This window comes from Doryrhamphus excisus, linkage group LG4, assembly GCF_037039965.1.
Source record: "Doryrhamphus excisus strain RoL-2023G ecotype Guam linkage group LG4, RoL_Dexc_Guam_v1.1, whole genome shotgun sequence".
In the NCBI taxonomy this organism is placed as follows: Eukaryota; Metazoa; Chordata; class Actinopteri; order Syngnathiformes; family Syngnathidae; genus Doryrhamphus; species Doryrhamphus excisus.
In genome coordinates, this window is record NC_136360.1 from 19,600,047 (window position 1) to 19,616,888 (window position 16,842).

A 16,842-nucleotide genomic window follows, 5' to 3' on the forward strand; every position below is an offset into this window, starting at 1 on the left:
CATCTGAATGAACTGTGCCCCAACGGATGCTCAGCCCTGGGTGTGCCCCACCCCTGCCATCGCGGGGGTGGTCTTGCTGTTGTGTTTCGGGATAGTTATGCGTGTTGTAGTGTTTTCAACAGGGATGTTGGTGACACCTAGCTAAACCACAAATGAGGACTAATTGTTTTCTTTCACAGATATGTCTGTGTGTGTGCGCGGTGAAAACTGCAACAGAAAAGGTGCATCTCAACATCTTGAGCGGCTGCTACATTATCAAATGCCCCAAGCCCCATTAAATCACAAAAACCAATATCCAAGTATATCAAAATAAATCACAATACAGTCAAACTCACGGCATTCCTGCGTGATAACTCAACGTGGGTGACATCCACAACGTTCCCCTGCAGTCTCAATGAACGATCTCCTCCCCCGCGACATCCGGAAGTGAACCGAAAGTGCATCTCCAAAAACCGGAAGTGGGTCGCGGCGATAACATTTTTTAATACAAATTTGTATAAACCATTAATTGCTTACCTAAACAACTTTTAATCACTTCTAGCAAAATACCCACCCTTAACATTGCTTATTTAAACCCATTAACTTATATATTCAGAAAATTGCCTTAAGGGCAGCACACGTGTAGAAACATGACCACTGGTCATTTCTCCTCTTTTGAGTACCAAATGATTAAGGTTGGCTCCTCCAACATGTTTTATTGTTGCTTGATCAACCGTCCCCCGGGTCCTGCTGGGGCCTTCTTAAATTATTTTAATGATTTTTTATCATCTATAATTAAGCTGAAAAGACTTTTAATTGTGGGGGACTTCAACTTGCATATTAACAATGATCTTTCCAACCCAGCAATGGAAATTTTTGTCACGAGCGGGCTTCACCCCCTCGTGACAGCTCTCTTAATTTCCTTCTTTGCCTCTGTTCTGGTTTCCATGCCCTTATTTTGTTAACCACTTCCTTTGGTGTTCTCTTCCGTTTTCCTTACCCCTGCGCTTTTCACACACCTGCTTCTAATTTCATTATCTCTATTTAGTTCAGGTGCGTGCTCTTTCTGTTGTGGTTTCATTGTGAATAGTCTTTGCTTTGTAGCGGTTGTTGTGTTTTCCTGCTGCTGCCATTTTTCTGCATTAAATAACCTTTTATTTGCACTTTTGGTCTGGCTCTCTGCATCCCGGGGTCGTATCGCAACACCGTCAAGCGCAACCGTGACAGAATGAAACCACCAAACGACGACCTCGCGGAGAGCGACTTTTGGACCTGGCAGATCCTGAAGGCGATGGAAGAGGAGTGCACAAGGTTCACTCCGGAGGAACTGGAGGACATGGTGTGGGGGCCGGATGGCACGCTCGTACCCATGGCGTGGGTTCATCCGGGCCCCGTAGACGACACACCGGCCTGGCCGCGACACCGACGTACGTCTCGGCCGCCTCCAGCCAGGGCTCCACGGCGTCAAGAGGTGAAACCGCTCTCTTCCTCCTCGTCACGCCAAGCCAGGGCACAACCCTCAGCTCACGCCGACACTGAGTGCTGGCCCATCTCGCTGCTGCCGTTGACTCCCAAGTCACGACTGCCCGCCGAGCCCCAGCTGCCCACCTCTTCGGCATCCCCGTTGCCTCCCATGCAACACGAAGAGGACCGCGGCGCACGTTCCCCTCCTGTGCCCAAGCCAAGCAGCCTCAAGGGTTCCCAAACCCCGGCTCCCGTGCCAAGCTGCGTGACGGCCCAGATTCCTCCTGTGACCAAGCCACGCAGCCTCAAGGGTTCCCAAACCCCGGCTCCCGTGCCAAGCTGCGTGTCGGCCCAGATTCCTCCTGTGCCCAAACCGCGCAGCCTCAAGGGTTCCCAAACCCTGGCTCCCGTGCCCAGCTGCGTGACGACCCAGATTCCTCCTGTGCCCAAACTGCGCAGCCCCAAGGGTTCCCAAACCCCGGCTCCCCTGCCAAGCAGCGTGACAGCCCGGATTCCTCCTGTGCCCAAACCCCGCCTGAGGTCCCTTGTAGACCTGGTCCGGGTAGCTGAGCAGGCAAAACTAAAGACCCTCCTCCAGGTCCCCCTCCTCCCTTCCTCGGTTCCATGTCCAGCGGCATACGGCGTCTGGAATCCGCCTTCGGAAGGGAGGGCTAGTATGACCAGCAGTGCGTCGGAGGACGCACATCACTCCCTGTCCGAGGAGTGTGGGGATGATGCCCTCAGCTGGTCGCCTGAGGAGGAACAGCCCGCCAGACCGCCAGCGCAACCGTCCAGCCAAGACCGTGGGTCCGTTTCTTGTGTTCCGGTGCCCGCTATTCCACGGCGGGACGCCACGCCGCCTCCTCCGGCGCCACCTCTTCCACAGCGGGACGCCACGCCGCCGCCTCCTTCGGCGCCACCTCTTCCACGGCAGGACGCCACGCCGCCGCCGCCTCCTCCGGCGCCACCTCTTCCACGGCGGGACGCCACGCCGCCGCCGCCGCCGCCGCCTCCTCCGGCGCCACCTCTTCCATGGCGGGACGCCATGCTGCCGCCGCCGCCTCCTCCGGCACCACCTCTTCCACAGCAGGACGCCACGCCGCCGCCTCTTCCGGCACCACCTTTTCCACGGCGGGACGCCACGCCGCCGCCTTTTCCGGCGCCACCTCTTCCACGGCGGGACGCCACGCCGCCGCCTCTTCCGGCGCCACCCCTTCCACGGCGGGCGGGCCTCCCCTGCCGGGTCCACCACCCTGGCCGGCCCCCAGAGGGGTCCACCCATGGCTTCTGCTGGGCCTGCCGTCATGGCCGTCCTCCAGAGGAGCCCGGTTTCCTTCGGGCTGCTCACCCGGCAGGCCGCTCTCCTGCGTGGCCCTGCCACCCTGGCCGACCTCCGGAGAGGTCCGGCCAGCAACCCACCTCCGGTCCCCCCGCCTCCCATCCCTCTTTGCCTGTGGAACTTTTGGGACGTCTGGGATCCGTCCTTGAGGGGGGGGGTACTGTCACGAGCGGGCTTCACCCCCTCGTGACAGCTCTCTTAATTTCCTTCTTTGCCTCTGTTCTGGTTTCCATGCCCTTATTTTGTTAACCACTTCCTTTGGTGTTCTCTTCCGTTTTCCTTACCCCTGCGCTTTTCACACACCTGCTTCTAATTTCATTATCTCTATTTAGTTCAGGTGCGTGCTCTTTCTGTTGTGGTTTCATTGTGAATAGTCTTTGCTTTGTAGCGGTTGTTGTGTTTTCCTGCTGCTGCCATTTTTCTGCATTAAATAACCTTTTATTTGCACTTTTGGTCTGGCTCTCTGCATCCCGGGGTCGTATCGCAACACCGTCAAGCGCAACCGTGACAAATTTTACCATGACAGAATCTTTTAACTTCAAGCAACATGTATCAGGTCCCTCCCACAGCAAGGGTCACACTTTGGATCTGGTGTTCTCCTTTGGCCTAAACGTTGGAAATGTTTATGTGGAAGATGTTCTTCTGAGTGACCATAGCTGTGTCTTTTTTGACCGAAATGTCCCTTCTCAGCCTAGGCCTGTCCCTAGAAGGGCAGCGAGAAGGATCGTCACAGAGACCACAGCTGAGAGATTTGGTACCATATTATCCCATGACCTCAGTGCTCTTAATCAATGTTCTGACATTGATGATTTTATGTATTCTTTTGAATCACATTGTACCTTGATTATGGATCAAGTGGCACCACTAAAATGTAGCACTGTCTCTCGGAATCTGTCCTGCCCCTGGATTAATATGAACGTTCTCAACTTAAGGAGAACCTGTCGCTGAACGTCTTTGGAAATCCACTAAACTTGAGGTTCACAGACTACATCTCAGAGATCTGATCTCCTCTATAAACAAAACCACACAGGAGGCATGATCTAACTACTTTCTGCAACTGATAAACTCAAATAGGAAAAATCCACCATAAATTCTATTGTGTCCCCTTCCACCCCTTGTGCTCCTGTGCTCTGTAAGGCTTTCCGTAATGATTCCATGAGATATAAGTCAAAGACAATCCCACGTGTTCAGTACAGTTAAAGTGATGCTGAACCTCCCTCCCAGTCCTGGACCTCTTTCAAACCTGTGTCACGTCAGGAAATTTCAACACTGGTGGCTAAAATGAAGCCCTGCTCCAGTTCAGTAGATGTGCTGCCATTCAAGCTTCTTCCTTCTGTCTTTCACACAATGGGTGTCACCATGGGTGACCAAACTGTTCAATTTGTCAGTCTCTTCTGGTGTGTTTCCAAGTTCTTTCAAGCATCGTGGAACCCAAACTCAAGAAATTAAACTTGGACCAATCAGATCTGAAGAACTTCAGGCCAATATCAAAATTTCCCTTCCTTGCCAAACTGCTTGAAAAAGTGGCTTACACACAACTTATATCATTCCTTGAGTCATAGAACATCTGTGATACATTTCAGTCAGGTTTGCGGGAACACCACTCTACAGAAACTGCCCTACTGAAAGTATCATGATGTCTGCTGATGTTGGGAGATGTACAGTAGTAGTCCTGCTGGACCCGTCTTCGGCCTTTGACACAGTGGACCACAACATTCTAATAAACAGACTGCAAGACCTGGTTGGGATGTCAGGTCCAGGCCTTTGCTGGTTTACATCATACTTGACTGGCAGAACCTTTAGTGTGTCTGCCAACCTAATAATGTCAGAGCTCTGAAATGTACTATGTGGTGTCCCCAGGCTTCAGTTTTGGGCCCCATTCTGTTTTTCCTGTATGTCCTACCTCTCGGTCGGATAATACAGCAGTTCAGATATGTTTCCTACCATCTTTGTGCCGATGATCTTCAACTGTACTGCTCATTTAAGCCATCTGAGACCCACAAACCGACCTCCTTAATGAACTGCTTGACGCAAGTGAAGCAGTGGTTCAATGAAAACAGTTTCCAATTGAACACTGAGAAAACAGAGACCCTTGTCATTGCCCCAGATTCTGCTGTCCCTACTGTTAAACAGCAATTAGGTGATCTGAGCCTCTCTGCTAAAACAAAACTGAGAAACCTGGGAGTGATCTTTGACAAGAACACATCACTGGAACATCATTCTAGGCAGCTGGCAAAAAACTGTTTCTTTCCATTGCTCAATTTAGCGAAAGTCAGGTCCATGGTTTCTAAAAGTGACCTTGAAATAATAATTCATGCATTTGTGTCCTCACGGTAGGACGACTGTAACTGTCTTTTCATATGTCTCAACAAGAAGGACCTGGCTCGTCTGCAGGTAGTCCAAAATGCTGCACCGAGGCTCCTGACTAACACCAAAAGGGCCCACATTACACTTGTGCTAAAATCCCTTCACTGGCTCCATGTTGTCTACCGTGTCCAATATAAAATGTTGGTGCTTTCTCTCGGAGCCTTCCATGGTCAGGCCCCTGTATACCCTTGCCATCTTATCAGCCCAACACCTCAGCTTGCCATCTAAGGTAGTCTGGGCAGCATTTGTTAATGGTTCCACGGACTTCCTTTAAAACTCGAGGAGATAGATCATTCGAGGCAACTGTGCCGTGGCTTTGGAATTAACTTCCTCTCAACCTGCATTGTTTGGACTCAGTGGAGGCTTTTAAAAAGGACCTATTTGTTTAGACAAGCATTTTAACTTATACCCACTCATATTTGCTGATTTTATTTTATATGTGCATAATGTTTTTATATTGTGAAGCACTTTGTGACTTGTGAAAAACGCTATAGAAATAAAGCTTACTTACTTACTTACTTACTTGGGAGGGGAAACATACACACACATACACACAAACACACAAACACACACGCTGACCTTAGCCTGGTTCTGGTTCTGGACCACATTAATTTCACCGCAGGCTAGACTCCTGACCGGCGATCTGCTCAGCTTGTGCACCGCCGCCAAAGTACCGGCACCCGTCTTTGGAGGGCGCGGACGCACCGGCTCCGAGGTGTCCTGAGCACTGTTGAAAGGACCTACAGTGTGCTGACCAAGCTGCACGCCGGCCTCCAGTGGCCCGGCGAGATCGTCCCTGAGCACGGGCAGCGTATGGATACTGTAGCAGAGGCGCCCGTAGAGCGGCGCTGAACCAGGCCGATGCTGTCGCAGCTGAGGATCCGGGCACGGGTACAGGTTGCGACTCATGCTGTACGTTCTGGACCGCGGCGCTGTCTGTTGTGTGTACCATCTGCGGTCAAAGACAAACATTCATTAGAGCGAGCCCCAACGCCAAGGCTTCATTTTTTAATTGGGGACAGAGCTCACATGTTCCTGCTCGCGTGCACGTGTTGCATTCTGTGCATGCTCTGCAGCGCCGCTATGTCAAAGGCCGCTGTGTCCGCCTCCCCTCCCCCCTCGTCGTCATAGGAGATGATGTTCTCCCTGACGTCATCCTCCTCCAAGGCCGAGTGGATGTCTCGCTTCTGATGGCGCAGCGACAGCGAGAGCGCACACACCACTAAAGGGCAAGAGAGCCATGACTATGCGACTCATCACGTCCTGACACAAGTGCTCAGTGTCACACACACGCACACAAACATGGCCGGCGTGACCTACCCAGAAGAGTGGAGACGCAGGCCAGCAAGGCCATCACGGTGACCAGGCTGAAGACCAGTGAGGGTGAGGTGGAGGGTGCCGGGCGACACACCGCCAGTCGTTCCCAACGCCGTTCCCGTGCTTTGGCTTCTGTCCGCATGCCCCCCCGCAGACACGGACAAATGGTCACCGTGACCGTGCCCGTGTTGGTGAGGCCTGAGGCTCCGTCACGCAGCACCACTGGCACATAGAGGGTGACCATAGACGAGGAGTATCCGGGGAGCGGCTCCAAGGCCGACCTGAGCACCAGGCTGGCTGTCACACCTCACAGCCACAAACCACATGAATGAGTGCGCCTTCGCCCAACCACCAGCCCGCCCGCCCTCGTCCTGCTTACCTCCGCTCTCCCTGATGGAGACATTGAGGGCAGAGCTGGACTCTGGGGGGATGCTGAAGTGAACTGGGCTGTCCTGGCCTCCTGGGTCCCGGTCGACAGCTCGGAGAACCTGAACGACCTGTGGGGCACAGACATCACATGACTAAGAGGCGGTAGGGGTCAGGGAAACAGAGGAAAACATAAACAAGCCTGCATTCATATTTGTCTCTAAGCTGAGTTATTTCCTTGCCTCCCTCGCCAAAGTAGCCCGTAACTTTAAATTCACTTTGAAATAATAACATAACAATTAACATACAATACGATTAACATGATGTTGTAAATAATTACTATATATATCACAAATATGATAATACGGTGGTGTGAAAAAGTGTTTGCCCCTTTCCTGATTTATTTTTTGTCACACTTAAATATTTGAGATCATTGAACATTGTTACGGGAGGAAAAAAAAAAAAAAATAAAAATTCAGGAAGGGGGCAAACAGTTTTTCTACACCATTGTATATAATACAACAAATAATAAAAAACAACAGAAACAAGCACTTTGACAACAGAGGCGAAGAAAAACGTGCCTTGAGATGACGGTTCTGTTGTGAATTGGTGCTGTGAAGGTAAAATGTATTTAAAAAATGTAATTAAAACAATCATAAATATATTAAAATACATAAACATGTATATTATTAGTACATAAAATAAAACACGTTATATATCATTTGCAATAAAAACGGAATTAATAAAAACAACACAACATAGCATAATAATATTATATACCATAATATAATAATTAGGGCCGTCAATCCGTTAAAATATTTGATCATAATTAATTAATTGATTTGATTTGTGTCCGTAGTTAACTTGAAGTTAATTGCATTTAATCACTGATAGCAATACGTTTTTTATCTATAATAAGTTGGGGAAATCTCTTTGTGGTAAATGATTCGATGGGCAATGACAACAATAATTACATCAAATTTTTTGTAAAAGGATATCAATTTGGGAACTTTGGGCCATTATTTAAAAAAACACAGTCAGCAAGCATAATTTTGCATTACTATTTTTCTTTATTATTAGCATATTACCTCTTAAACTCGCTCACAAACATTCAGCAAATACAAAATGTGAGCGAGTGAGACCTCTCACACTGACATGTTTTTGTTTATTTGTGTCAGCTCAAAATAAGATTTGTTTATTTACAATACTGGTTTTAAAATGTTTGTGAGTAAAAAAGCCAATTTAAGAACATTCAGGAAGGATTATTTTTAAAGAATTGCTTCAATGCACCGTTCCTTCATGAAATGTACAAATGAAAATACCTAAAACAGGGCAATAGTCATAAAACATTTCATGCCAATTGCAAACTCAATGTAATTTTATTCCTCTCTTACACACATTTTGCGAAGACATTAAAATACATAGAAATTCATCATTGTATCACAGTAAATATCATTTTATTACAATACTAATAATATTTCCAAAGTGTTTGAAAGTTTAATGTGATTTGCAAATTGTCCTATTTTTTCACTGAACGCACCATCTACCATTCTGCGATTCAAAGAGGGCTGTGTGGATGTATTTGGATGTATTTCCCCCCTTTTTCTTTCATCTCATACTTGCTCCCGAATGCTGATCCTATGTGGGAATGCATAAAGGTAAGATTTGATGACTTAGAGTGCTAATGTGCATCATTGTGGTAGTTCCATGCTAAATCGAGCAAAACACTGGACTTCAGCCAGGTCATCACATTGACAGCCCGTCAATAGCAGCTGGAACTCCAATTTAGCTGGCAGTTCAATGCCAAAATCATCAGAGAGATGTAAAAATCTCAAAAGCACTGGTTAGTTGGGCCACTCTTATGCCAAGGTAGCACTGGATATGGCAATAAAAACAATACCTGCACTGCTCCAGTCTCTGGCAGGCCATTCGGGAATAAGTCAAACACAGCGACAGTAGATACAAATAACTTTGGTCTTGCTACAAGAGCCATCTGTCAGGGCTTTGAAGCAAACTTTACCAAACTAAATACTCTTTTCGTTCTCCATTTCCCATCAATATTTGTTCCAGCTTGTGGCTACAGAGTACCGTGCTTTAATCAAACTACGGTGGGGGCCGAGGGTGAAACAGGAGGAGCGCATGTATGTCGCACGTCAAAAGAATTACCGCTGTTAAAACAATGCGCCATTAACACGTCATTAACACATCGTTAACGTGTTAACTTTGACAGCCTTATTAATATTTTATACAACTCAACCTCACATAAACAAGCACCAGCCTTTGTAGAAATAAAATTCTGTTTTAAATTTACAATACATGATGAAATATAATACATACATATATAAATGCACAGTATTTGGGGGGTCAAAAATCACGTGTTAACGCCGTTAACTAATTCATTCATTAATTCTGTAAAATTGTTCCTGTAATTAACACATGCTCACTAGAGCAAGCACGCCTGGGGTCAAACGTCCAACACACAGTAGAGCACATAGTATGAAATGATGAAATGAAGCACAGTGCAGCATTCTCACACAGTCACACAGCGCCTGACACTGTTTTATAACTTAGCCGTTAAGTGTTACTTTTGGCAGCACCAGAAATAATTAGTATGGGAATAAAGTCATATTATGAGAAGAAAATATGTCAGGATTATTTAAAATGAAAGTTGAAATATTTTGACAATTAAAATAACATAACAAATAGCTGAGAAAAAAAAGCTAAGAGTTCATAATATGGTATGCTTTTTCACATATGACAAAGCTGAGGTGCACTTTTTCCTTGAAAAATTATTAGGCTTCCCTTATTTCTTCAGTTATTTGTTCTTTTTAATGCCTGGGACAAATAAAGGTAACTTTATTTGGACAAATATAATGACGACAAAAAAAGCTCATGAGTTGATTTTTTTTGGCAGTACAATGCTATAGCTATTGATGTCAGTGATTTTGCTTATTAAGAAAACAATGGAAGTTGTTAGATACAGTATCTTGCTAGATCACTCTTATGAGCTATTTTTGTTATCATCATTATCTATCCAAACAAATGTACCTTTAGTTGTACCGGGCATTGAAATGTGGTATGTAACTTCTTAGGAGGTCTCAAATTAGCTACTGAGGAACGAGTGAGCAGTGGTGAAGGTTAGGCTGGAGCGTTACTCAATAACCACAAAATATTAAAGTTGCATCCTTTCACTTTTCACTATATGTGAATCACTTCATGATTGAAGGTGAATGCAAAGTGACTCATGAACAGTATTGGGCACGTTACTTTAAAAAGTAATTAGTTATAGTTACTAGTTACTTCTCCAAAAACGTAACTGAGTTATCAACTGAATTACTCCACTACAAAAGTAGCTAGTTACCAGTAAAAGTAACTATTGCTATTGACGTGCTATAAACACCCGTCCACCCAAGTTCTCTGATTGGCTGAAGATTACCCGTTACTGAAAATAGTAACGCCTTAATAACTCTGTTATTCCCATCACTTCTCATGAATATGGCTTCCATATTTAAAGAGCCCTGATTGCATTGTTACCACTGCTGTCATTATGAATCACGGCTGATGGGAAGATGACAAGGATGAAGAAGGAGACTTTCATGGACATACCATGCAGGTAAGACAAATAAATGTTGCCATTGATGACATAACTGACATATGCAACCAAGAACTGTTTTGGATTTCAGATAAACTGTCCAACGAAAAGTGCTGAGGACATGACAATATTTTCCTGATTATGAAATCAAATGGTGAAATATTCAAGTGCTGGGTTGTGTTTGTCATGTATCTTTTAGTGTGGATGGAACACTGGTTCATACTTTGCAAATGGATTTATAGTCGTGGTATCAGTCCTGAAGTTTCATAAACACAATCAGCCTATGCTGACCAGCACATTGATTTGATTGACAAATGGTGTACATCTGTGTCACGTAAAGCAGCAATGCTTTCCACAAATGTTTTAAGTCAGCATGGTGTTTACATGCAACCATGGACAAATCTTTATTGGCTACTATTGCATGTTTATATCCAACATATGGTTTCACTTCACCACTTAATATGTGTGTCGCCTTTGTGCCATATCGCCAAAAAGTTGGTGCCCCAGCTACAAAAGTGATGGACCACTCTAGCGCCAGGTTGTGTTTCTATAGATCACATATTTAGCATGGAAAATGGCATATGCAGCTTTTTGGCCTAGATTTATAGATGAGCGCCCTAGTCTATGAATTAAACGAGACAAAAATCAATCCACACCTGTCCCGGGGCACTGGAGTCGCACACAGATGTTGCATAATCTCTGTCCAGCTCAGGCGCGTTGTCATTCTGGTCCAGCGTCTCCACGGCAACCACCACCCTCGACACCAGATTGGGGTTGTCTAAACACAAAATGGAGACGTTCATCACGTCGACCTTGGAGTCATTCCATCGCTCACTTTGCAGGTGAAGCCCGAGGGGCTGCCCTGGCGACGCACCTCTCTGCGTGGCCATGACAGTGATGTTGTGCCACTGCTCCCGCTCGCGGTCCAGCTCCATCACTGCACTGATGAATCCTGTGTCAGAGGCGATGCGGAACAGAGCCTCTGGGTCCGACTGAGGATCGATGGAGTACCTGCGGGATGGAGGAAAAGTGAGCGAGCCTGGAGCTAGGCAGGGTGAGTGATGGCGCCATAATTACCTGATGTTGCCGCTCTGGCCCGTGTCAGGGTCCACGGCGTGCACTCGACCCACAGAGCAGATGGGGGGACAATTTTCCGACACATCCAGATGGTACCAAGCCTGGGAGAAGCGGGGCGGCTCATCGGCGTTAAGGACCATCACACGCACCATCGCCTGGTCCTTAAGGGGTCCTTTCTTCAGGTAGCGGGGGTCCATCAGCGGGTTGACCACTTCCACCGTGAAAGAGTAGGAATTACAAGTCTCATAATCCAGCAGCTGTTGGATGAAGAACAGCAAAACCAATGTCATTCAGGACACTTCATTAAAAAGACACACGTACCCGCTCGTCTTATTAACCACCAATCACTGTGTGTGTTCAGTAGTGTCTGCTGTTTTACTTGTCCTTGTCTGCTTTTACATTTTTATTCTATATGCTGCTCTTTGTGTCCTTTAAATTGCCCCTCGGGGATAAATAAAATGTTTTGAATTTGAATCATCAATCACTTTTTATTCTCACTTTGTTCAGCACAATGATGGCCTCCCGTTCCTTGGAGCTGACGTTAAAGATTTGGGCCTCCTCGACGTCCAGGATGCTGAACTCCAGCAGTGCATTCTCCCCCACGTCGGCATCTGTAGCAGTGAGGCGGCCCACCTCAACCCCCGGAGCTGCCAGCTCTGACACGGAGAAGGACCACGCACCTGTAGGGACACAACATGGTGTCGTCATGACCTTGAGGATACGGATAGCACTCATCCATCAGGGCAATCAACCCCCCCACAGGAAGCCAGTACTGCAGCTGGAGCAGCGCAGGAAGAAAAACATAATAATGATATAATAAAAATATGTATTTGTGTTGAACCCATCCTCTTCAGGAGTAGTGGGCAGCGGTTAATAATAATACACAAGAATACATACAAACATAATGATATACACAATAGAAATAATTCATTAGAATATGAACAATAGTTATATAAGAGAGAGTAATAGAGAGAAGTTTATGTCAAAATTTGATGGATGGCCCCCTGGTGGAACCCAGTTGATCTTTTGACCCCTGTCAAAATCTGATGGATGACCGTGACGACCTTGTTTACCCTGTCAAAGTTTGATGGATGACCATGACAACCTTGTTGAGCCGATCAAAAGCGGGTATGTTTTTCCAACCCTGTCAAAATGACATTTATGACACCACAGGGCACCCCATGGGCGGCATTGCATGTGATTTACGACCCCCAGGGGCAACATTGTTTCCTTTGCTGTATATATGACGCCATCGTCTTGTGATTTACGACCCCCCAGGGTAGCATCGCACCCGCCGCAGCTGTATCAGGATATGATGTCATCACCCGGCAAAGGCCTAGAATCAAAAACACCGGAAATGGATCATGGAAATGGAAAGGATCATTCGGATTAAACATTGGAGTTGGCTTAATATATGCGTGTGTGTGTGTGTGTGCGTGTGGGTCTCTTGTGCCCCTTTACCCTCGTTTAAATTAAACTAATGAATATCAAAGATCCTCCGGCGGTCCGTCCATCCAGCGTACGGGGTATAAAGTGTGATAGAACCGCCCACCAGCTTCAGACAATCCAATCAACACACGCCTTAGCTTCCATCGACACGTCCTTTAGCTTCAGACCTTTCCACCACCACGTCCCACCGAGACACACCCACCACAAACACATCCCTTAGCTTCAGACCCTCCCACAAACACACTCCTTAGCTTCAGACCCGTCCGCCCCCTCAGCTACATGCACCCACAACAAGCCGACCATCCAGGGCCCAACGCAGTTGTAGGAGGGGTACCACAGGACCCCCCTGATATATGAATAACCGGCACATGTTGAAAAAACAACAAGCATAGGCATTAGCGGTTTGACCCCCACCCACCACAGACTCAAGTCGGGATAAGGATGAGTCTCATAGGAGTGTAACATATACAACGCACTGTAAGATATACGGCGGGGACATATGTTTTTTGTTTTAAAAACAGCGGTGAACTCAACTTGCAGGGATCATGAGAAACTTGTACGGACATGCCCGAATTAAAAAAAAAAAATATTGCAACGTGGGCGTTTTGAAGTGAGTAGCAATGATCAGGATTAATACAGTATGTACAACTTTGTTTTTCTTTTAAGAAACCCAAACAAGCCAAATATGCATGTTTCACCAGAACATTAAAACAACACCAGTTGCCACAACTCACATTTTGTATATCAGAATGCATTTCTTTCTAGCAATCTTACATAAATAACCGGAAACCGAAAGAAAAGCCGGCCGAGGTCATGCGGGCTACCTGCCCACGGGCACCACATTGGCGCCCCTCGATGTAAACGTTTGTAAACGACTTTAGATACAAAACAGTAAAGCTCTCAAAATATTTGCCGGTGAAGTCTATTCTATATTAGTGCTGCTACAAACTGGTGTCATTCCTTTGGTGTACTACGGTGCACTTACCGTAGTGTGCGGTATCACACACGCAGAATTTCAAGGCTTTTCAGTTATGCGGATTTTCATGATTTGAGGCAACAGGACGCTTCGTTTGTTGTGTGAAGTATCATAATGTCAATTTCTCTATAGTAATGACGTGACCGATTTTTGTTGTACATTTCCATACACAAGGCAGTTTTACTGTAATTGTTCAAATACAAGAGTGTACTACGTTTCTTTCATCACTCCATCCAAATATTTCATTGTTAAGGCATGTGATCTGCTTCTTAGACATCATAATCCTCTGTGATCCATTCAATGAGCAATAGTGAGCGGGAATTATATGTACTTCTAAAGCAGTAAAAAATGGTCCGCATAAAAAAACATGTATTTTTGGACCAGTTATACATGAATAATCAGTTCCAGGGTCAAACTGTTATCAGCATATTTGACTTTTGAGACAAACTTAGAAGAATATCCCTGGGGTCCGATGACCCGTTGGGCCGAAGCAGTCTTTCAACATAGTGTCACGGCTCGGTTGGGCCAGGATCCCAAACGCGGAGGCAGGAGGCAGGTGAGTACGGTCAAACAGTTTATTGAGTCCAAAAAGTAACAAAAGGCGATGGTGTCGAAAAGGGTACACCATGGAACAAAATACACAGAGCAGGGCTGGTGGAGGCTCGAGCCGCTGAACGCATAAACTACAACAGGGTTTGGTAGCATCGGGTAGAGGAAGAGAATAATCCAGCGATGGCCATCTTTTAGAGGTGAGCTTAAGTACAGGACAAGGGTAATCAGCTTCAGGTGCGTTCAACAGCTCCGCCTCCAGCCAGGTGCAAGAGATCTGGAGTAACAGAAAAGGACAGGAGGGAGACAGAGGCACAAAACAAGGGCAACCGGACTTGACACATAGTCTGCAACCTCAAAACCCTTCTTTTTTCATTCAAAAGACAAGAAATTCTCCGACTATCTCTGAGACGCACAAGTGCACCCATTCACTCCCTTATCCCATTTTTGGATCCCCTCTTGGAAGAGACAGTCGTCCGGATTGAGGTTTACGGCAGAGGCGAAGGAAAAGGAGATCATATTTGATCAAAAAACCAAAACATGTCCTGACTTGAAGGCCCCACCCTCTTTCACCAATACTCAAAACACCCTTGGAATCAGACAGCGTGGGAAATAGCGCAATCTGAATGTAACGGATGCCACACGCAGCATCCCAGTCGACTGCAACATTCATGTCTAACTGAACGAGGAAGCGTCATTCACACCAGCCACTACAGCAAGGTAGTTGAGAGCGTTTACCGACCTAGCCCCAAAACCGCGCTTCAACAGCTCTCCCATGTCGAACCACGATGCGTTGTTGTAAGTACTGGAAACTGGTCTGTGGGATACGTCTTACATAGATGACGTGGAAGTCTTTGCAGTGGTATGAAAGAAACATCTTTTTCTGTACTGTGTTACCGACGCTTACCAGTCCACGTCCAAAATAAATACATTTTTAAACGATGACATTTTCCTTACATGCCAGTGCTGCATGAACATGGGAGGTTCATGAAATCGTGGAAGCCGAGCATCATGTGGCTAAAAACATGAAGGGGCGAGTTTCATCCAAAAAAATATAGTAAAAGTTCATTTGATAACCAAAGGGGACACCGCTGATATCGGTCTGTCTCGCCATCTCTCACAAAAACAAAGAAAAAGTTTAATCACCTTTTTGGATGGTGACAGCTTCTCACAATGACGTTGCAGTAGAGTTTACACATGTAGGAAGAAGCAGAGCTTAAGTAATCCCACCCCTTGACCTTTTGCATGAGCCACCGATAGTTGTTCACTTTCCCAAGTTGAACATGTATCCGTACCGATTTTTCCCAATTTGATTGAAAATGTTTGATGGTGCAGTTTTGCCAGTTGTGGATAAATCCTTCGGTGATTTATAACTGCAAAAATGAGCCGATAATCAATTAACTAAAATGTAGGAAATAGAACCGCAACAACAAATATTTGCACAGGATAAATAATAACCGACATAGCAATATGCAGTATGAATAATTCAAGAGTACACAATGAATGCGAATAAGTCAATAAATCAATGCATCTGATTTAGCATTGTATGGTGACTATATGGTTGTCTACTCCGGGTAAAACTGAACATTGGATAGTGAATGAACATGAGACATTTATATGTTAACAGTCAAACTCACCTACAACATTTGTGTGTTTTTTTTTAAATGAACAAGATACAACAAAGCATTAGGAAAGATGACATCAGGTGTTGTGCTTCAGCATTACTTACACAGGTCCTTGTCGACATCATCTGCTTTTACTGTCTCCTAAATGGCTAGTGGATTTTTTCCCCCTTTGTTCCACTTCTTTGTTCTCTTGGTTCCACACACATATTAGTGAATTTCACAAAGTAGGACTCCGTATTTCTCAATCAGATGTTTTAGTAGTTGGAGAATACACTGTAAAAACTCAGGCAGAGTATCTATTATAGTAAATAAAATATATATATATATATATATATATAATACACCCTTGCTAAGTAATATTTCTAATATATTGATTTCAATTAAACTACTATGTTGAAAATTCTATCATTGCGAGTTTTATTAACTTAATAATGCAGGTAATTGCATTAGCTAAATATTTCCGCCGAACAAGCCCGGGCAAGTTTGAATCTGAACGATAATGAGTATTTTCAAGTGAGCATCTTTTCATTTAGTAATATATTTTGCAACATACAGGTACATCTTATGATGGATTTATCTACAAACACACAAGTTGTAAGTAGTTCTACGAGTACATTCTCTACTCAATGAGGAAGCTAATGCTACTCTTTAGGGTTTTAGTATTACAACTGTCCAGTTAGTTTCTCTCACCACAAATATTAAAGAACTTCATTTAACACTACTTTTAACACTTCTTCTGACA

General features: G+C 45.4%; 1 protein-coding gene across 4 annotated transcripts in view; it reads right to left on the reverse strand.

Moving 5' to 3' along the window:
* LOC131129439 (cadherin-24-like) overlaps positions 1–16,842 on the reverse strand; it is a 71,910-nt gene that overhangs the window by 6,202 nt on the left and 48,866 nt on the right. For 2 of the 4 annotated variants that reach the window (XM_078790345.1, XM_078790346.1), the window contains 8 exons: positions 12,000–12,181; positions 11,502–11,758; positions 11,299–11,435; positions 11,081–11,202; positions 6,846–6,963; positions 6,470–6,772; positions 6,179–6,371; positions 5,729–6,101 (listed from right to left, as the gene is read on the reverse strand). In XM_078790345.1, coding sequence (XP_078646471.1) covers positions 5,729–6,101; positions 6,179–6,371; positions 6,470–6,772; positions 6,846–6,963; positions 11,081–11,202; positions 11,299–11,435; positions 11,502–11,758; positions 12,000–12,181 — 1,685 coding nt within the window. Of the gene's footprint in view, positions 1–5,728; positions 6,102–6,178; positions 6,372–6,469; positions 6,773–6,845; positions 6,964–11,080; positions 11,436–11,501; positions 11,759–11,999; positions 12,182–16,842 lie in introns of all 4 variants that reach the window. The other 2 variants (XM_078790343.1, XM_078790344.1) reach the window with 1 other exon arrangement.